Genomic DNA, 23,063 nt, shown 5'->3' on the forward strand with positions numbered 1-23,063 from the left:
AATGGCTGCCAATCGGGGTCAAGAACTGGGTCATCTATTACCTCTTCTTGTAGCTCGTGTGCAACTTCGTCTGTGTCACCGTGTCGGTCGGTGGTATAGCGTTCGTGATGGGGCAACATAGTCTCATCAGGGTCTGATTCTTGATCATTACCCTGCGAGGGCAATGTTGTGGTCTGAGTCAAAGGACCAGCATAGTAGTCTGGCTGTGGCTGTGCATCAGTGCACTCCATGTCAGATTCAACTTGTAATGGGCATGGACTGTTAACTTCTTCACTTTCTAAGCCAGGGACGGTATGTGTAAAGAGCTCCATGGAGTAACCCGTTGTGTCGCCTGCTGCATTCTTCTCTGTTGTTGTTTTTGCTGAAGAGAACAAGGAAGCGACTTGTCCCTGACCGTGAACATCCACTAACGACGCGCTGCTTTGACATTTACCAGTTTCACGAGAGGAGGCAAAAGAGCTAGAGGCTGAGTCAGCAAGATAAGCCAAAACTTGCTCTTGCTGCTCCGGCTTTAAAAGCGGTTTTCCTACTCCCAGAAAAGGGAGCGTTTGAGGCCTTTTGTAGCCAGACGACGAACCTGGCTCCACAGCTCCAGACTTAGGTGCAATATTTTTTTTCCCACGACCAGCTGATGCTCCACCACTACCACTACCCTCATTACCAGCTGACAATGAACGCCCCCGGCCACGACCTCTTCCACCAGACTTCCTCATTGTTTTAAAAACGTAAACAAACTAACGGTATTTGTTGCTGTCACACAACTTACACAGTGAGCTATAACTTCAGTATGATTTAGCTACCCCTTTACAGGTGAGTGAGACCACAACGAAAATCAGGCACAATGTTACACACTCTGTTGTTGGTGGCAACAAATGAGAGAGATGCCACACACGCAGGACTGTCACTGAAGCACAAATGTAAATATTAATCTCCCACTGATTTGATTTTTTTTTTTTTTCAGGGAGACGTTAGGAAAAAAAAATAATAGAATAAAATGATTTTTTCAGGAAGAATTTAGAAACCAAATAAAATAAAATGATTTTTTCAGGGAGAATTTAGAAAACAAATAAAACAAAAAAAGGCTTTCTATGGCCCACTGAGTGAGAGATGACGCACACAGGAGTCAGGAGTGGCACACAAGCCCAGAGGCCAATATTTATCTCCCACTGATTGATGTAGTGATTTTTTCAGGTAGATTTTGGAACCCAAATCAAGCTAAAAAAATAATAGGCTTTCTATGGCCCACAATTGGAGAGAGAGAGAGAGAGAGATGGCACACCCAGGAGTCAAGACTGGCACACAAGCAGAAAGGGCAATATTAATCTCCCACTGATTTTTTTTTTTTTTTTTTTTTCAGGGAGACTTTAGGAAAAAAAATAATAGAATAAAATGATTTTTTCAGGAAGAATTTAGAAACCAAATAAAATAAAATGATTTTTTCAGGGAGAATTTAGAAAACAAATAAAACAAAAAAAGGCTTTCTATGGCCCACTGAGTGAGAGATGACGCACACAGGAGTCAGGAGTGGCACACAAGCCCAGAGGCCAATATTTATCTCCCACTGATTGATTTATTGATTTTTTCAGGTAGAATTTAGAACCCAAATCAACCAAAAACATAAATAGGCTTTCTATGGCCCACTATTTGTGAGAGAGATGGCACTCTCAGGACTGGCACACAAGCCCAGAGGCCAATATTAATCTCCCACTTTTTATTTTTTTTCAGGGAAAATTTATAAACCCAATAAAAAAAAAAATAAATAGGCTTTCTATGGCCCACTATCTGAGAGAGAGAGATGGCACGCTTAGGACTGGCACACAAGCCCAAAGGCCAATATTAATCTCCCTTTTTTTTTTCAGGGAGAATTTATAAAACCAAAAAAAAATAAATAAATAGGCTTTCTATGGCCCACTATTTGTGAGAGAGATGGCACGCTCAGGACTGGCACACAAGCCCAGAGGCCAATATTAATCTCCCACTTTTTTTTTTTTTGTTCCAGGGAAAATTTATAAACCCAATAAAAAAAATAATAAATAGGCTTTCTATGGCCCACTATCTGAGAGAGAGAGATGGCACGCTTAGGACTGGCACACAAGCCCAAAGGCCAATATTAATCTCGCACTGATTGATTTATTGATTTTTTCAGGTTGAATTTAGAACCCAAATAAAGCAAAAAAAAAAAAAAAGGGCTTTCTATGGCCCACTGAGTGAGTGATGATGCACACAGGAGTCAGGAGTGGCACACAAGCCCTGAGGCCAATATTTTTCTCCCACTGATTGATGTAGTGATTTTTTCAGGTAGATTTTAGAACCCAAATCAAGCAAAAAAATAAATAGGCTTTCTATGGCCCACTGACTGAGAGATGGCACACACAGGAGTCAAGAGTGGCACACAAGCCCTGAGGCCAATATTTTTCTCCCACTGATTGATGTAGTAATTTTTTCAGGTAGATTTTATAACCCAAATCAAGCAAAAAAATAAATAGGCTTTCTATGGCCCACTGAGTGAGAGATGGCACACACAGGGATGGCACTCTAGCAGAAATGTCAATCTTAATCTCCCACAAAAAAAAAAAAAAAAAAACAGGGAGTGTCCAACAATTACTATCTCCCTGCAGTAATCTCAGCCAGGTATGGCAGGCAGCAATAAGGAGTGGACTGATGCACAAATTAAATAAAAAGTGTGGACAAACAAAAAAGATAGCTGTGCAGAAAGGAAGGAACAAGAGGATTTGTGCTTTGAAAAAAGCAGTTGGTTTGCACAGCGGCGTACACACAGCAATGCAGCTATCAGGGAGCCTTCTAGGGCAGCCCAATGAGCTACAGCGCTGAGGGAAAAAAAAAAAAAAATGTAGCTTCCACTGTCCCTGCACACCGAAGGTGGTGTTGGGCAGTGGAAATCGCTACAGCACAAGCGGTTTGGTGGTTAATGGACCCTGCCTAACGCTATCCCTGCTTCTGACGAAGCGGCAGCAACCTCTCCCTAAGCTCAGATCAGCAGCAGTAACATGGCGGTCGGCGGGAACGCCCCTTTATAGCCCCTGTGACGCCGCAGACAGCAAGCCAATCACTGCAATGCCCTTCTCTAAGATGGTGGGGACCAGGACCTATGTCATCACGCTGCCCACACTCTGCGTTTACCTTCATTGGCTGAGAAATGGCGCTTTTCGCGTCATTGAAACGCGACTTTGGCGCGAAAGTCGCGTACCGCATGGCCGACCCCGCACAGGGGTCGGATCGGGTTTCATGAAACCCGACTTTGACAAAAGTCGGCGACTTTTGAAAATGAACGACCCGTTTCGCTCAACCCTAGCACAGAGTAGTTTTGATGGATTTCCTAGCAAAGGGTACCAAGATCACTGGAGCATACTATGCTTCACTGCTGTGGAAATTACCGGAGGCCACCAAAACCAAGAGACATGGCATGCTCACCAAAGGTGTCCACCTTTTGCAAGACAATGCACCAGTTCACAACTCATATGTTGGCCAAATGGAAGCATGCTCCTGTGGCTTTGAAATTCTAAAGCATCCCCATTATTCACCCGACCTTGCACCATCGGACTTCTACCTCTTTCCAACAATGACGTTATTTTTGAAGGGCAAGCATTTTCCAGATGATGAGACTTTGATTTCTGAAGTCGCAATGTGGCTTGTAGAGCAACCTGTCGACTTCTACAAGCGAGGTGTTTACAGTTGCTTAAAGAGATGTGAGAAGTGTGTGTCCCTAGGTGGCTCCTATGTAGAGAAAGGACATATAACTGTGCCAAGTTTCATTGCTCTCAGTCCACAGGAAGTGGGTCAGGAGAAATATTTAATGAACGCCCCTCGTAACTAAGGGGATGACAAAGAGGGGTTTGTTATACTATTTTTTTTTTTATTTTGATCACTGCGATAAGGTCTATCACAGTGACCAAAATTAACCAATAGGAAAAATGTCCTATTGTTGCCGGGTACCGGCAGGCAGATCTCGGTAAGCGCACTAAACATGCGCTTGTCATTTTTTTGCAGGAAGATGATGTGGAGGGCCGGGGGACGGAGCAGGAGGGCCCGGGGATGGTAGAGGTTGCCGGGGGTGATCAAGGGACAAAGTTGCTCTTCTATGATATGCTAGATCATATCACAGGAGAAATGAATTGTAAATCGGACTTTTTTGTGATCGCCGTTACACGGTGAATAACGGTGATCACGTGACAGGGGACCGTACAAATCGGTCCCATTCTCCAGAGTCTCAGCTCCCCAGGTAGCCGAGACCCCAGAGATTTTCCGACACTGGGGGGGGGGACTATACCCTTATTTCTCAGCGACGTTAAAAAGCCTGCGCTGAGGAATAAGTACCCTTAACTGCCACCGTTAAAAGGCGTATCGGCGGTCATTAAGGGGGTAAAAATAGGGTCGCTCAAATAGCTTCGGATAAGTGCTTATCCGAATAGCTATAGTACTTACCGAATAGCTGCATTGGTAACCTGGGTACCTGCAGAGCTCCCGATAATCAGCTGTTGGTCGCCGTGATAAAAAAAATGCAAAAGAGACCAAAACAGCAACCAAAAAGGATGAGAACAGAGAAATGGTCTATCGTCACCACCAGCAGAACCAACGCTGCAATAGGGGTTGTCTTGCTAATTGCCTATAATTTCTACCTGTTTTCTGTTAGAATTGCACAACAGCAGAAATTGATTCACAATCAGTGTTGCATCATAACTGGACAGGTTTATTTCACAGTAGTGTGATTGACTTGAAGTTACCTGTTCACTTTATTTTTTTGAGCAGTGTAATTTTGCCAGTGTAATATTTTTTTTTATTTTAGCAAAATATAATGGGGTATTCACATCTTCAATATCATTTTTCAATACTTAATACACTACAGGTCCTTCTCAAAAAATTAGCATATAGTGTTAAATTTCATTATTTACCATAATGTAATGATTACAATTAAACTTTCATATATTATAGATTCATTATCCACCAACTGAAATTTGTCAGGTCTTTTATTGTTTTAATACTGATGATTTTGGCATACAACTCCTGATAACCCAAAAAACCTGTCTCAATAAATTAGCATATCAAGAAAAGGTTCTCTAAACGACCTATTACCCTAATCTTCTGAATCAACTAATTAACTCTAAACACATGCAAAAGATACCTGAGGCTTTTATAAACTCCCTGCCTGGTTCATTACTCAAAACCCCCATCATGGGTAAGACTAGCGACCTGACAGATGTCAAGAAGGCCATCATTGACACCCTCAAGCAAGAGGGTAAGACCCAGAAAGAAATTTCTCAACAAATAGGCTGTTCCCAGAGTGCTTTATCAAGGCACCTCAATGGTAAGTCTGTTGGAAGGAAACAATGTGGCAGAAAACGCTGTACAACGAGAAGAGGAGACCGGACCCTGAGGAAGATTGTGGAGAAGGACCGATTCCAGACCTTGGGGAACCTGAGGAAGCAGTGGACTGAGTCTGGTGTGGAAACATCCAGAGCCACCGTGCACAGGCGTGTGCAGGAAATGGGCTACAGGTGCCGCATTCCCCAGGTAAAGCCACTTTTGAACCATAAACTGGACTGTTGCTAAGTGGTCCCAAGTACTTTTTTCTGATGAAAGCAAATTTTGCATGTCATTCGGAAATCAAGGTGCCAGAGTCTGGAGGAAGACTGGGGAGAAGGAAATGCCAAAATGCCTGAAGTCCAGTGTCAAGTACCCACAGTCAGTGATGGTGTGGGGTGCCATGTCAGCTGCTGGTGTTGGTCCACTGTGTTTCATCAAGGGCAGGGTCAATGCAGCTAGCTATCAGGAGATTTTGGAGCACTTCATGCTTCCATCGGCTGAAATGCTTTATGGAGATGAAGATTTCATTTTTCAGCACGACCTGGCACCTGCTCACAGTGCCAAAACCACTGGTAAATGGTTTACTGACCATGGTATTACTGTGCTCAATTGGCCTGCCAACTCTCCTGACCTGAACCCCATAGAGAATCTGTGGGATATTGTGAAGAGAAAGTTGAGAGACGCAAGACCCAACACTCTGGATGAGCTTAAGGCCGCTATTGAAGCATCCTGGGCCTCCATAACATCTCAGCAGTGTCACAGGCTGATTGCCTCCATGCCACGCCGCATTGAAGCAGTCATTTCTGCCAAAGGATTCCCGACCAAGTATTGAGTGCATAACTGAACATTATTATTTGTTGGTTTTTTTGTTTGTTATTAAAAAACACTTTTATTTGATTGGATGGGTGAAATATGCTAATTTATTGAGACAGGTTTTTTGGGTTATCAGGAGTTGTATGCCAAAATCATTAGTATTAAAACAATAAAAGACCTGACAAATTTCAGTTGGTGGATAATGAATCTATAATATATGAAAGTTTAATTGTAATCATTACATTATGGTAAATAATGAAATTTAACACTATATGCTAATTTTTTGAGAAGGACCTGTATGTCGCGAAAAGTGCATGGAAGCTAAAGTCGAGCACAAAGATTCACAGGACCCTAGTGATGCTGTCAAGTCAGCAGTCTGTGACTGCAGGACCAAAACATTGTGGACCACTTCTTATCAACCTCCACATTCCTGACCATCATTTAATAATGATAATTGTAATACGGAGATGGGAACCCATATTTTGTAATGTGCCTGTGTGAATTGGTGCCAATGCATTTATGACATCAAACATTGATGCTAAACGACCCCACAGTGTTTAACAGCCAATCTGGTGCAGTGGAAATGCAGCACTACTGAGCAATGCATGTATTAAATACACTCCTCAACATTGAAACTGCAACACCAAGAAAGAAAAGTCTTAGAAATATGGAAATCAAAGGATTAATAGACATGTTAATGGTATCCAAATGAATAAAACATTATTTCAAAACTTCTCAATTTATTCATTATTCTGTATGAGTGCCATAAGCAAAAATACATGCACTTACACGCCTTGGCATATACTATCAATGAGGTTATTAATGGTTTTCTGTGGAATGTTTTGCGAAGCAGAATAAACTTGGGCACACAAATCATCAAGATCTGCCGCTTGCAGCTCTCTTTGCAATCGTTGACCAGTGATTTTCCAGATGTGCTAGATGGAAGACAAGTCTAGAGATGTTGTAGGTCATGGTAGAACATTTAGGCCAAGCAGGATGCTCACAGAAACAACAACAATATGTGGCCTCTTAATGGCATTTCTCCCGTGGTCTGCAGAGCAACGTCTGGCTATCAATACATTGAAGACAAACGCATGACTCATCGCTGAAGACGATAGCTCTCCATTTCAGCCTTTAATGCTGTTCTGCTCTGCACCATGATAGTCCTTTAGGCTATGTGCACACGTGGGTTCGGGTCCCTGCGGGTTCTCCCGCAGCGGATTTGATAAATCTGCAGGGCAAAACCGCTGCGGTTATCCCTGCAGATTTATCACGTTTTGTCTTGCGGTTTCCACTGAGGGATTTACTCCTGCACTGGTTTTAATATTGATCCTGCATATGCAGCATCAATAGTAATGTTAAAAATACAAAAAAAATTTGTTATACTCACCCTCTGACGTCCCGATCTCCTCGGTGCTGCAGGCAGCGGTCCGGTTCCAAAGATGCTGTGCGAGAAGGACCTTCGTGACGTCACGGTCATGTGACCGCGACGTCACCGCAGGTCCTGCTCGCATAGCAAACCTGAGACCGAACAGCCGCGTGCAGCGCTGAGAGGTGAGTATATCATTATTTTTTTTTTTAATTCTTTTTTTTTTTTTTACCACAAATATGGTTCTCGGGGCCTGGAGGAGAGTCTCCTCTCCTCCACCCCGGGTAGCAACCGCACATTATCCCCTTACTTCCCGCATGGTGGGCACAGCCCCATGCGGGAAGTAAGCGGATCAATGCATTTCTATGTGTGCAGAATCGCTGCGATTCTGCACAAAGAAGTGACATGCTGCGGGTTGTAAACCGCTGCGTTTCTGCGCGTTTTTTCCCGCAGCATGTGCACAGCGGTTTGCCATTGGTTTACATGTTTACTGTAAACGCAATGCAAACTACTGCGGACCCGCAGCATCAAAATCGCCGCGGTTCCGCGGTAAAAACCGCAACGTGTGCATATAGCCTTAAAGGTATGGTGTGAAGTCAATGGTACACCTGTAGCTGGATGTCTATCTCAAGATGTTGTGCAAATGCCTTCTGATGGTTTCTGTACACATTGTTTGACTCATTAAGCTCGGTATGTGACATCTAATTTCACTTTAGGTACAGAATGGATCACCACGGGCCATTCTTTGAATTTGATAGGACCATTTGGGCACTTCAATGAAGAGGCCTTCACAAGAGAACGCAACATCGTTCAATCTGCTGGAATAACTGATGAGGGGCATACTGCATGATAGCTGGTCTCCTATAGTCTTCATTTCAGGTACACTAATAGCTTGAAGTTACAGTGGTATGGCCATTTCTTTAAAGCGTCTCAGGAGCCATTTTTCAACACAACACCAAGCTGCATATTGTTCATGCTACTGTGAACAGCCTGCGTGGCCTAACCTTGCTGCCATGGCCTGCAGCATTTCCGGACTTGTCTCCCATCGAGCACATCTGGGTTGTTATTGGTCAGCGATGGCAAAATGAATGAACTGCCAGCAAACCTTGATCATTTGTGTGCTCAAGTGCATTGATCTTGGTAAAACATTCCTCAGACAACAATTAACAACCTCACTAATAAATAGCATGCCATGGCTTGTAAGTGCCTGTATTTCTGTGCATGGTGCTTGTATTCTACACTGAATATATCGAGATGTTTTAAAAATTCTGTTTCCATCTTTTCATCAATTGTGGATCATTAACATCTTTATCGATTCTGTGATATTCATTATTCCATGAATTTTCCGTTTGGAATTGCAATTTCAATGTTTAGGAGTGTAGTTAAATGAGCATCCTAGAGCTACTCTTTCCAAGACCTTTTTACTGTGGCTTATTGGACGGGAACGGGAGTTCCAAGCCTTCAACCCCATTTCTTCAAAGGGCATATTGAAAAGGGTTCATCAGAAAGCTTTAAAGTAATTTCCTTTATAACGATATATTAATACTTTCTATTAGGGCCAGGAGTTTATAAAAGCTGTGACACCTAAAATGTACAAATTAGCTAACACTGTCAAACCACAGGATTTCAACAGCAAGCCATGCAAATATAGAAGCAGAAGCACATAGAAACATTTCACAGCATGTGCCATGCTTGGACATTAAATATCCGCATGTTGTACATACCTCAGAAATTTTAGGCATTTCCATCATCTGTGAAGAAGGGAAAATATGCTTGTTAGGGAGTAACTCTGTTAGCAAACCAAATGATTGGAAAATGGATTTTGTGAAAGTAGAGATTTTGTATGTATAGTTACTGTGCAATTATGTACAGTATTTGATTCCACAGAACATGTATAAGTAACAAAGATATCTAGATATGAAAATGTGAACTTTTCTATTAAATAAAGAACACCTACCAATATTTTAAGATTCTCTTGAGAATTTCCCAAGTGAATTCACAACTAAAATCATTTTTCAACAGCTCTGTTATACAGGTCCTTCTCAAAAAATTAGCATATAGTGTTAAATTTCATTATTTACCATAATGTAATGATTACAATTAAACTTTCATATATTATAGATTCATTATCTACCAACTGAAATTTGTCAGGTCTTTTATTGTTTTAATACTGATGATTTTGGCATACAACTCCTGATAACCCAAAAAACCTGTCTCAATAAATTAGCATATTTCACCCATCCAATCAAATAAAAGTGTTTTTTAATAACAAACAAAAAAACCATCAAATAATAATGTTCAGGTATGCACTCAATACTTGGTCGGGAATCCTTTGGCAGAAATGACTGCTTCAATGCGGCGTGGCATGGAGGCAATCAGTCTGTGACACTGCTGAGATGTTATGGAGGCCCAGGATGCTTCAATAGCGGCCTTAAGCTCATCCAGAGCGTTGGGTCTTGCGTCTCTCAACTTTCTCTTCACAATATCCCACAGATTCTCTATGGGGTTCAGGTCAGGAGAGTTGGCAGGCCAATTGAGCACAGTAATACCATGGTCAGTAAACCATTTACCAGTGGTTTTGGCACTGTGAGCAGGTGCCAGGTCGTGCTGAAAAATGAAATCTTCATCTCCATAAAGCATTTCAGCCGATGGAAGCATGAAGTGCTCCAAAATCTCCTAATAGCTAGCTGCATTGACCCTGCCCTTGATGAAACACAGTGGACCAACACCAGCAGCTGACATGGCACCCCACACCATCACTGACTGTTGGTACTTGACACTGGACTTCAGGCATTTTGGCATTTCCTTCTCCCCAGTCTTCCTCCAGACTCTGGCACCTTGATTTCCGAATGACATGCAAAATTTGCTTTCATCAGAAAAAAGTACTTGGGACCACTTAGCAACAGTCCAGTGCTGCTTCTCTGTAGCCCAGGTCAGGCGCCTCTGCCGCTGTTTATGGTTCAAAAGTGGCTTTACCTGGGGAATGCGGCACCTGTAGCCCATTTCCTGCACACGCCTGTGCACGGTGGCTCTGGATGTTTCCACACCAGACTCAGTCCACTGCTTCCTCAGGTTCCCCAAGGTCTGGAATCGGTCCTTCTCCACAATCTTCCTCAGGGTCCGGTCTCCTCTTCTCGTTGTACAGCGTTTTCTGCCACATTGTTTCCTTCCAACAGACTTACCATTGAGGTGCCTTGATACAGCACTCTGGGAACAGCCTATTTGTTGAGAAATTTCTTTCTGGGTCTTACCCTCTTGCTTGAGGGTGTCAATGATGGCCTTCTTGACATCTGTCAGGTCGCTAGTCTTACCCATGATGGGGGTTTTGAGTAATGAACCAGGCAGGGAGTTTATAAAAGCCTCAGGTATCTTTTGCATGTGTTTAGAGTTAATTAGTTGATTCAGAAGATTAGGGTAATAGGTCGTTTAGAGAACCTTTTCTTGATATGCTAATTTATTGAGACAGGTTTTTTGGGTTATCAGGAGTTGTATGCCAAAATCATCAGTATTAAAACAATAAAAGACCTGACAAATTTCAGTTGGTGGATAATGAATCTATAATATATGAAAGTTTAATTGTAATCATTACATTATGGTAAATAATGAAATTTAACACTATATGCTAATTTTTTGAGAAGGACCTGTACTGCTGGAAGCCTAGATAAAGCAGAATGTCAACCCTGCACATAGATAAGGCCATGCGTGCATGTCCCCTGTCACTTCTTAGGGTACCGTCACACTATAACATTTCGATCGCTACGACGGTACGATTCGTGACGTTCCAGCGATATCGTTACGATATCGCTGTGTCTGACACGCAGCAGCGATCAGGGATCCTGCTGAGAATCGTACGTCGTAGCAGATCGTTTAGAACTTTCTTTCATCGCTGGATCTCCCGCTGTCATCGCTAGATCGGTGTGTGTGACACCGATCTAGCGATCTAGCGATGCGATCCAGCGATGCGTTCGCTTGTAACCAGGGTAAACATCGGGTAACTAAGCGCAGGACCGCGCTTAGTTGCCCGATGTTTACCCTGGTTACAAGCGTTAAACTAAAAAAAAACAAACAGCACATACTTACATTCTGGTGTCCGTCAGGTCCCTTGCCGTCTCTGCTTCCAGCACTGTGACTGCCGGCCGTAAAGTGAAAGCAGAGCACAGCGGCTGTGCTTTCACTTTCACTTTACGGCCGGCAGTCACAGTGCGGGAAGCAGAGACTGCAAGGGACGTGACGGACACCAGATGTAAGTATGTGCTGTTTGTTTTTTTTTAGTTTTACACTTGTAACCAGGGTAAACATTGGGTAACTAAGCGCGGTCCTGTGCTTAGTTACCCGATGTTTACCCTGGTTACCCGGGGACCTCGGCATCGTTGGTCGCTGGAGAGCTGTCTGTGTGACAGCTCCCCAGCGACCACACTACGATTTACCTACGATCACGGCCAGGTCATATCGCTGGTCGTGATCGTAGGTAAATCGTATAGTGTGACGGTACCCTTAGCATCTGGTGGAGGCGGCTATACTCTATTATGCAATCTATTCCTGGAGACTGAAATAATATATATATATATATATATATATATATATATATATATATATATATATACACACATTTCTCTATCATATGACTTCTATTCATTTCAGCTGCCATAAAATGTACACACTCTGCTGTATTGTCTGCACAGGAAAAAAGTATGTATCTATCTCGAAAATGGCTGCCCTCAGAACAGCATAAACGAAAAGAGAATTAACACATTATTTCTATTCTACAGCTTTACTTCTAATTATTAAAACCAAAAATCAAATACATGAAAAATTGAATTGCTATTGCAGGTAAAAACAGGATAAATGCTACTTATCTCTCCTGCCCTGTTTATTTCACTTTCTGTGACAATGATAACCATCATATTGCGCAACATACTCCATAGCACTTAATAATTCAAGGGGTTCAAGTACAGACAAAAACACAATAATTTTTTTTTATATTATTATGCTTTGCTTATATCCATCATATTCCACAGCACTTTACATACATTATCATTGCTGTCTCTATTGGAGCTTACAATCTAAATTCCCTATCAGTATGTCTATGGCGTGTGGCAAGAAGCCGGAGTACATTGTGTACGTATGAGCGCACGTTGCAGATTTGCCTGTGGAATTTCCTGTGCAGATTCTGAATTTCTTGGCAGAAAACGCAGGTCAGAATCTGCACCTTTTTTAACCCACGCAAACATGGGGCGAACATACAAACTCCTTGCAGATGTTGTCCTTCATGGGATTTGAACCTAAGGCAACAGTTATAACCACTGAGCTACCATGCTGTCCATATATACTAAACACAGATAAGACCATAAAGGATGCGGGCAATGTGAGACATATTGCTGGACTAAAGGGACACATGTGAAGAATAATACATAAATTGGTAATAAAAGAAAAGTTTGGGAAGGGGGGGGGCATAGCCTGGATATGGAGGAGTAGAGTCACACGTCTCTCTGTTCCCATCTCTGGACAGGCTCCAAATCCTGTATGGCTCATCAAAACTGGCCAAATCATTGCCAATGCCTGCAGAGGAAAGATTCATTGCAAACTAATTTCTGCCCCTCTACAGTGAGTATTACCAGCTTTTTCAGTGGTTCAGCTGCTTCGCCTCCTACTCCAGAGAGATCCAAAATGGCCTTTGCTCTTCCTATCCAGGACTCGCTCATCCGGACGACCAACGATGGGAGCATCACTTTTTTCCTTTACATCCTGCAGGTCAGGTACTGTCTCCTCTGGGGAAGAACAAACGCCTAGATGTTGGGGCTCCCGATACCCCAGGTACCTCACTGGCTGCACAGGACAGTCTTCCTCCTCCTAAGATGGCGGACATAAAACACACATCCCCGAGATGTGTCTCCTGTGATTAGGACGGGTCCCAGTGCTCTGTTGATCCGGCTCAGGTATCACTCCCCTTTCCCTGCATAAGCTGGCGTTTGAGCCACCTGCAGACACTCTCAGCTCTCCAGAAAGGGGATCTTTCTCTGCAGTACTGCGCCCTTCTTCCCCTGGGCACTCAGAGGGGAGTTTACAAGAAGAGACCCTAGAGTGTAAGAAAGTGTAGGTGGATCTCAGAGACCGCATACAAGCTATCCCATCCAGGGAAGACATGGAGAACTATGTCTCCTGAATTCTCATATAAGGCTAAATCTGCTTCCATAAGAGTGGAGATGCAACAATTAACAGAGGGTAACTTCTACTGAAACTCACACAGCTGCTACAGCCCAACAATTGCATGCTCATGTTTGTTCATGACATACCGTAATATGCCAGTTCACAGATACAAACATGAAGGCTGTGTGCCCACGTTGCGTTTTTTATGTGTTTCTGCTGCAGTGGAAACGCATAAAAACCGCATTCCCATGCAATCCTATGGGATTCCGCAGTTGCTGTGCCCATGCTGCAGATTTTTCCGCTGCGGAATCGCATAGCGGTAAAATCTGCAGCATGTTCATTATTTCTTTAATTTCATTATTTTAAAAGGTAGCTTCAAATCTCAGAAAGACAGAAGAGTCTGGGAATATAAACTGATGACGACCTTTGACAGTCTTAGTGGAGGAATGAATGTGTCACATGGATTTATGTCTTTTTACATCAACTAAGGAACTTGCCCCTCAGACTATGAGGGGTCATCACAACAGAGACCCTAATCAGAGGACAATAAAACATTTCTTATCTAAGAGGTGGCCCAATATTTATGGACATAACTGTTTATCACTCATGGTAATTCTGCTTCATGTCACCTGTCTTATCCATGGTTTTCCCCCCTTTTTTTTTCTCTGTGCTATGTTGTGCATAAATATGTGATTCTTCAGAATTTGTTTTAGTCTTTGCCTGATGAAGAGACCTGTGTAGTCTCGAAAGCTTGCAATTTGTTACCATCTTTTCAGTTAGCCATTAAAAGGTATCAACCACTGAGGACTCTCAATTCTAAATATTTTTCTATCTACTGGCTAACACGGTACCAAGATATATATCTTTCCTGTATCATTATTTCTGTGGAATCGCAGTGATTCCGCAGCCATAGGATTGTACTGAAACACTCACTTTAGAGATGTGGCTATGCCCACCATACGTAAAGTGAGCGCTTCATGTGCGGATGGTACCCAGGGTTTGGAGGAGAGTAGACTCTCCTCCAGGTCCTTGGGAACCATATTTCTGTAAAAAAAATAATTAAACTAAAAAATATGGATATACTTACCTTCTGATGGCCCCTGGAGTCCTTCCTCCTCTCAGCGGTGCACGCGGCGGCTTCCATTCCCAGGGATGCATTGCGCGAAGGACCTAGGATGACGTCGGGGTCACGCGACCGTGAAGTCACAAAGGTCCTTTGCGCAAAGCATCCCTGGGAACGGAACGCAGTGGGAACACCACTGTGGAGATCGGGGGCCGTCAGAAAGTGAGAAGAACCATATTTTTTATTTTGTTATTATTTTGAACATTCTATGTTTTACCATTGATGGTGCATAGGCAGCATCAATAGTAAAAAGTTGGTCACACTTGTCAAGCACTCTGCTTGACAAGTGTGACCAACCTGTCAATCACTTTTCCAAGCGATGCTTCAAATCGCTGGGAAAACGCAAGCATTCTGCAAGCTAAAAACGGTTGCAAAAGGCTTGTGTTTTGCGGGAAAACACATGCGAATTTGGCATGCGTTTTACCCATGGCAAGGAGTTGTGGAAATGCTGCGGACATTTCTGCAGCATTTCTGCAACGTGGGCACATAGCCAAACACTATACTCTACCAGGAGTCTCATGTCCAGTTTATGCCAGCTCTAACGTGTCACATGCTATAATAACAGAAGGTTCTGAGACCACTTCTAGAGGTGATAAGACAATGCAACATCCTATACTCCTGGATATTTCTGTTTTGTGTCCAAGTTCGTCACTCTGGATCATTGCATGTCTTTCGTTACTCTAGAGACATAGCAGCCTTCACCTCGGAAATAGGGATCCCTCCTATTTTCATCTAATCAATTGACTGGTTAGACCTTCCTGCAGGTCCTAAATTAGATAACACCCAGGAACCACAAGGAGAACAAGGTGTAAATCCAGAGGAGAATTCAGAAGATGGAGTGACAGAGATTCTGCTCCTCCTCCCCAGGGCTGAACTTTTTTCTCCCTTTTTTTCCTCACTGTTCATTTTATCAGTCTGTAAAACTGATTAATTTATTTAGGGATGCTGACTTACTGTCACCCTAGAGTTGTACATCAGTGGAAGTTCTGGTTACAATACTGCTGTTAGTAAACTCATATAGATAATATACTCAAATGTGTTTTTTTCTTTATCTTAAATTAAGGCTAGGGATTGGCTGTTGGTCTGGAGGGGGGGGGGTCAGTCCTCTATATAAAGCCTGCCTCCTTCTATGTGATTTACACACTGCAGATCAAGTGTAGAATATAGCTATACCCTTTTTCCCTCCCGCTCCTTTTTTCTTTCTTTCTCTACACTTCTCAATTCTGTGATTGGAGGTGCATCTTGGTCCCTGAATTTTTAGGGGTGGAGGGATTGCCACTGGTTCAAACCTTTCTTTCTTCCTCTCCCTTTTCACCCTTTGTTACATAGTTATAGCTTTAATTAAAATTGGGATTTGGATTATTTGGATGAGTGGACATTTTATTGCTGGTCATGAACATAATACATAAATACTATATGAAACAGAAATTTTCACCGCAAAGTATGTTTTCACTTTCCTGACCAGGACAATTTTTTAAATTCTGACCACTGTCATTGTATGAGGTCATAACTCTGGAGGCAAATCATGCCACCAACCGTGACCAACCAAAAAAACAAAAACAAGTGTTCAACCCAATTAAAAACTATGGGTGATACTAGTAATCCCTGGATAGGAGCCTAGATACGCCCTACCTGCCAGCGGAGGTTGGCACCCTAGGGGGGAACGTTTTGGCGCCCCCGCTCCACGATGACTAGCCCTAGGGGCCCTGATAAACCCTGCAGGCACTAATGAGACCCTCTACCCACAGACTATAGGACCTCTACCGCTAGACAAGAGAATACTAACCTAGGGAACAACTAGCACCCAGAATAAACATAAAAACAATATGAACACATAACGGGCAATATCCGGTGTTGTGGATGGTAGCTCTCAGCAGAACATGGTAACCACTCAAGTAGCTGGTATCAAATATAAATTCTCGCTATGTACGGGGTTAAATACATCCCCAAGGATTTTATCTCTTGTGCCTTGGACCCTTACAATCAGGGGTCTATTTGGACTTTCAAGAAGACACACTTCATAATTCAGACACCGGGTATACGGAGCATTACAGGTAGTGATACCAGGGTAGAGACCATACCCGTATAACACGAGTTTGATATATAGGTCAAACACCTACCACAGTTTGTTTCACTGCAAGTACACCCGATACTCCATCTGTCTATACACATCGGTGATAATACCTCATATCCTTAAAGCATAAATCGTGGAAACCATTGATACTCATCTGCATTTCAAGGAGTACTTCACACCATCTGCCCTTCTACTGTTAGCGCCTCAACGCGTTTCGCCTACTCAGGCTCATCAGGAGGCCTGATGTAATGATAATTTGTGTCACAATATTTGTGTCACAAATTATCATTACATCAGGCCTCCTGATGAGCCTGAGTAGGCGAAACGCGTTGAGGCGCTAACAGTAGAAGGGCAGATGGTGTGAAGTACTCCTTGAAATGCAGATGAGTATCAATGGTTTCCACGATTTATGCTTTAAGGATATGAGGTATTATCACCGGTGTGTATAGACAGATGGAGTATCGGGTGTACTTGCAGTGAAACAAACTGTGGTAGGTGTTTGACCTATATATCAAACTCGTGTTATACGGGTATGGTCTCCACCCTGGTATCACTACCTGTAATGCTCCGTATACCCAGTGTCTGAATTATGAAGTGTGTCTTCTTGAAAGTCCAAATAGACCCCTGATTGTAAGGGTCCAAGGCACAAGAGATAAAATCTTTGGGGATGTATTTAACCCCGTACATAGTGAGAATTTATATTTGATACCAGCTACTTGAGTGGTTACCATGTTCTGCTGAGAGCTACCATCCACGACACCGGATATTGCCCGTTATGTGTTCATATTGTTTTTATGTTTATTCTGGGTGCTAGTTGTTCCCTAGGTTAGTATTCTCTTGTCTAGCGGTAGAGGTCCTATAGTCTGTGGGTAGAGGGTCTCATTAGTGCCTGCAGGGTTTATCAGGGCCCCTAGGGCTAGTCATCGTGGAGCGGGGGCGCCAAAACGTTCCCCCCTAGGGTGCCAACCTCCGCTGGCAGGTAGGGCGTATCTAGGCTCCTATCCAGGGATTACTAGTATCACCCATAGTTTTTAATTGGGTTGAACACTTGTTTTTTTGGTTGGTCACGGTTGGTGGCATGATTTGCCTTTGATTTTAATAATAAAGAATATGCGGTTATTTACATGATTTTTGCTTTTGGAAACCCTGTATAAATTATCTAAATCTTTATATTGGAGGTCATAACTCTGGAATGCTTAAATGGATCCCACTGATTTTGAGATTGTTTTTGCAACATATACTTCATGATAATGGTATAATTTCTTTGCTATTATTCACGTTTATTTGTGAAAAAATTGGAAATTTGGCAACAATTTTCAAAAATTTAATTTGTTATGCCCTTAAATCAGAGAGCCATGTCACACAAAATTGTTTAAAAATAACATTTCCCACATGCCTACTTTACATCAGCACAATTTTTATAACAATTTTTTTATTACGATCTTACAGGTGCTTCTCACAAAAATTAGAATATTATCAAAAAGTTAATTTATTTCAGTTCTTCAACACAAAAAGTGAAACTCATATATTACATAGAGGCATTACAAACAGAGTGATCTACTTCAAGTGTTTATTTCTGTTAATGTTATTGATTATGGTTTACAGCAAATGATAATCCAAAAGTCTTTATCTCAGTAAATTAGAATAATTAACAAAAAAACACCTGCAAAGGCTTCCTAAGCGTTTAAAAAGGTCTCATAGTCTGTTTTAGTATGCTCCACAATCATGGGGAAGACTGCTGACTTGACTGATGTCCAGAAGGCAGTCATTGACACACTGCACAAGGAGGGTAACCCACAAAAGGTCATTGTTAAAGAAGCTGTCTGTTCACAAAGTGATGTATCCAAGCATATTAATGGAAAGTTGAGTGGAAGGAAAAGTGTGGTAGACAAAGGTGCATAAACAATCGGGATAACCGCAGCCTTGCAATCGGGATAACCACAGCCTTGAAAAGATTGTTAAGAAAAGGCCATTCAAAAATTTGGGGGAGAATCACAAGGAGTGGACAGCAGTCCACTGGAGTCATTGCTTCAAGAGCCACCACACACAGAGAGAGGTATCTAGGACATGGGCTACAAGTGTCGCATTTCTTGTGTCAAGCCACTCATGACCAATAGACAACGCCAGAAGCATCTTACCTGGGCCAAGGAGAAAAAGAACTGGACTGTTGCTCATTGGTTCAAGGTGTTGTTTCAGATGAAAATAAATGTTGCATTTAATTTGGAAATCAAGGTCCCAGAGTCTGGAAGAAGAGCGAAGAGGCCACAATCCAAGCTGCATGAGGTTTTCATAATTAGTGATGATTTGGGGAGCCATGTCATCTGCTGGTGTAGGTCCACTATGTTTTATCAAGACCAAACTCAGAGCAGCTGTCTACCAGGAAATTTTAGAGCACTTCATGCTTCCCTCTGCTGACAAGCTTTTTGGAGATGGAAATTTCATTCTCCAGCAGGACTTGGCACCTGTCCACACTGCCAAAAGTACCAATACACGGTTTAAAAACAACAGTATCACTGTGCTTGATTGGCCAGCAAACGTGCCTAACCTTAACCCCATAGAGAATCTATGGGGTATTGTCAAGAGGAAAATGAGAGACACCAGACCCAACAATGCAGACGAGCTGAAGGCTGCTATCAAAGCAACCTGGGCTTCCATAACACCTCAGCAGTGCCACAGGCTGATCACCTTAATGCCACGCCGCATTGAAGCAGTAATTGATGCAAAAAGAGCCCCGACCAAGTATTGAGTGCATTTACTGAACATACATTTTAGTAGGACAACATTTCGGATTTTAAAATAATTTTTCAAGCTGGTGTTATAAAGTATTCTAATTTACCGTACTGAAATAATGACTTTGGGGTTTTCATTGGCTGTAAGCCATAATCATCAACATTAACAGAAATACACACTTGAAATAGATCACTCTATAATGACTCTATATACACTAGTGACCAAAATTGTGGATACACTTGAAGTTTTTAATAATTTTCGAGGCTCCTGAACTATCAACGATCTTACTTGCTGATTACATAATTATATTTATAGCCCAGGCATGCAATCTGACTTGTTTTTGATATTTTGTCTGTAGTTTTTATAATTTTGACAAGAAATACTGGACTTCGTTCTCTGTGAGTAAAATTCATACATTTTTAGTTATACAGTTATATGAAAAAGTTTGGGCACCCCTATTAATCTTAAGCTTAATGTTTATAAAAATTGTTTTTTTTTTTTGCAACAGCTATTTCAGTTTCATATATCTAATAACTGTTGGACACAGTAATGTTTCTGCCTTGAAATTAGGTTTATTGTACTAACAGAAAATGTGCAATTTGCATTCAAACAAAATTTGACAGGTGCATAAGTATGGACACCCTTATCATTTTCTTGTTTTAAATACTCCTACCTACTTTTTACTGACTTACTAAAGCACTTTTTTGGTTTTCTAACCTTATTGAGCTTTGAACTTCATAGGCAGGTGTATGCAATCATGAGAAAAGCTACTTAAAGTGGCCACTTGCAAGATGTTCTCCTGTTTGAATCTCCTCTGAAGAGTGGCATCATGGGCTCCTCAAAACAACTGTCTAATGATCTGAAAACAAAGATTATTCAACATAGTTGTTCAGGAGAAGGATACAAAATGCTGTCACAGAGATTTAACCTGTCAATTTCCACTGTGAGGAACATAGTAAGGAAATGGAAGAACACAGGTACAGATCTTGTTAAGGCCAGAAGTGGCAGGCCAAGAAAAACATCAGAAAGGCAGAGAAGAAGAATGGTGAGATCAGTCAAGGACAATCCTCAGACCACCTCCAGAGAGCTGCAGCATCAACTTGCTGCAGATGGTGTCACTGTGCATCGGTCAAATATACAACGCACTTTGCACAAGGAGAAGCTGTATGGGAGAGTGATGCGAAAGAAGCAGTTTCTGCAAGCACGCCACAAACAGTCGGCTGAGGTATGCAAAAGCACATTTGGAGCAGCTAATTTCTTTTTGAAAAAAGGTCCTGTGGACTGATGAAACCAAGATTGAGTTGTTTGGTCATACAAAAAGGTGTTATGCATGGCGGCCAAAAAACACAGCATTCCAAGAAAAACACTTGCTACCCACAGTAAAATTTGGTGGAGGTTCCATCATGCTTTGGGGCTGTGTGGCCAATGCCGGCATCGGGAATCTTGTTAAAGTTGAGGGACGCATGGATTCCTCTCAGTATCAGCAGATTCTTGACAATAATGTTCATGAATCAGTGACAAAGTTGAAGTTACGCAGTTGATGGATCTTTCAGCAAGACAATGATCCAAAACACCGCTCCAAATCTACTCAGCCATTCATGCAGAGGAACAATTACACTGTTCTGGAATGGCTATCCCAGTCCCCAGACCTGAATATCATTGAACATCTGTGGGATCATTTGAAGAGGGCTTTCCATGCTCGGCGACCATCAAACTTAACTGAACTGGAATTGTTTTGTAAAGAGGAATGGTCAAAAATACCTTCATCCAGGAACTCATTAAAAGCTACAGGAAGCAACTAGAGGCTGTTACTTTTGCAAAAGGAGGATCTACTAAATATTAATGTCACTTTTCTGGTGGGGTGCCCATACTTATGCACCTGTCAAATTTTGTTTGAATGCAGATTGCACATTTTCTGTTAGTACAATAAACCTCATTTCAAGGCAGAAACATTACTGTGTCCAACAGTTATTAGATACTGTATATGAAACTGAAATAGCTGTTGCAAAAAAAACAATTTTTATAAAACATTAAGCTTAAGATTAATAGGGATGCCCAAACTTTTTCATATAACTGTATGTTAACTTTTCTTTATGTCCGCATTAAATTAAAAATCCTTTCAGTATAGGTCCTACAGGATTTAATTTCTTTACAAACTATTGAGAATTTTTGTTTCTTGTATTTTATTAATATTTAAATTTAATTTTTTAACTGAATAATCATAAATGTCTATTTTGAGCTCACAAACTCCTGAATGAATGTTCTTTTTAGATTTGAATCATGCCAGCCACAAAGAGGTCTGATTGGTCTCCCAAAAAGAGAGCTACGGCTACTGTTTTGAGGAAGCCTGAGGGATAGAGATTCAGATAAATTGCTAGGAAGATGGGTGGTGGAGTCACTGCTTCTGGAGTGCAAAAGCTGTGTTCACGTTTTGCTGATAGTTGCAGCATCAAAACTAAGAGTGGAAGAGGAAGGAAAAAGGCAATAACTCCAAAAACAGACAGAAGAATTGTAGGTTAGCCTTGCAAAACAGAAGAGCATTAGCCAAGGAACTCAACCAGTTCTTTCACGATGGAGGAGTTTCGGTGTCGGATTGAACAGTACGACGCCGATTACTTAATGCCGGCCTGAAAGCACAAACACCAAGGAAAAAGCCATTCCTAAATCTTAAACAGGGAAGTAAGAGAATTTACTGGGCCAAAGAACATCTTAGCTGGACAACTGAAGATTGGAAGAAAGTAATCTGGAGCGATAAAACAAGAATATCAATTTTTGGTAGTGACGGAGTGCGTTATGTTCAGAGAAAGTCAAAGGAAGACTGTCTTTCAGAGTGTATGACAGCTACAAGAAACATCCTGAGAGTGTTATGATATGGGGCTGTATGTCCTGGCATGGAATTGGAATTGGGAGAATACAGGTCCTTGAGGGAACTGTAAATGCTTTGAAATATATTCATGATGTCCTTGAACCAAAACCCATCCCATTCATTCGTGACCTTGGCAAGGAACAGATCGAAATTATTTTTCAACAGGATGGAGCACCATGTCACACTGCAAGGCAATGTCTAAAATAGTTTGAAAGCAAACAACTTTCTGTGCTTTCATGGCCAGGAAACAGTTCTGATCTGAACCCTATCGAAAATCTGTGGTCAACATTAAATCGATTGGTTTCTAGTAAGCTATATACAAAAAAGCTTTCACTAATCATGTTAAAGCATGTCAATGTGAAATATATGAAATATGAATAGCAATACAGATTTGAAAATTAGGAAAAAAATGGGACGCTTAGGATAGAATTTGGCCAAATTATATCTGCCCATCAACCACCTTCAAGGTGGTCTCAAAGACTGATGGGTCCCTACTAGTGAGGAGCGAGTATACTCGTTGCTCGGGTGGTCTCCGAGTATATGTGAGTGCTCGGAGATTTAGTTTTTGTCCACGTAGCTGCATGTTTTACGGCTGCTACCCAGCCTTAGTACATGTGAG

At 41.9% G+C, this 23,063-nt stretch overlaps 1 protein-coding gene across 2 annotated transcripts in view; it reads right to left on the reverse strand.

Moving 5' to 3' along the window:
- The window catches only part of LHFPL3 (LHFPL tetraspan subfamily member 3), a 127,511-nt gene that overhangs the window by 49,842 nt on the left and 54,606 nt on the right, over positions 1-23,063 (reverse strand). The window contains exon 3 of one of the 2 annotated variants that reach the window (XM_069765103.1): positions 9,229-9,255. The exons of the other annotated variant lie outside the window; for it this stretch is intronic. Within the exon in view, the coding sequence (XP_069621204.1) occupies positions 9,239-9,255 (17 nt within the window). The 3' untranslated portion in view covers positions 9,229-9,238. The remainder of the gene's footprint in view (positions 1-9,228; positions 9,256-23,063) is intronic. 2 annotated transcript variants of the gene reach the window in all.

The sequence above is a fragment of the Ranitomeya imitator genome, chromosome 4, assembly GCF_032444005.1.
Source record: "Ranitomeya imitator isolate aRanImi1 chromosome 4, aRanImi1.pri, whole genome shotgun sequence".
NCBI lineage: Eukaryota > Metazoa > Chordata > Amphibia > Anura > Dendrobatidae > Ranitomeya > Ranitomeya imitator.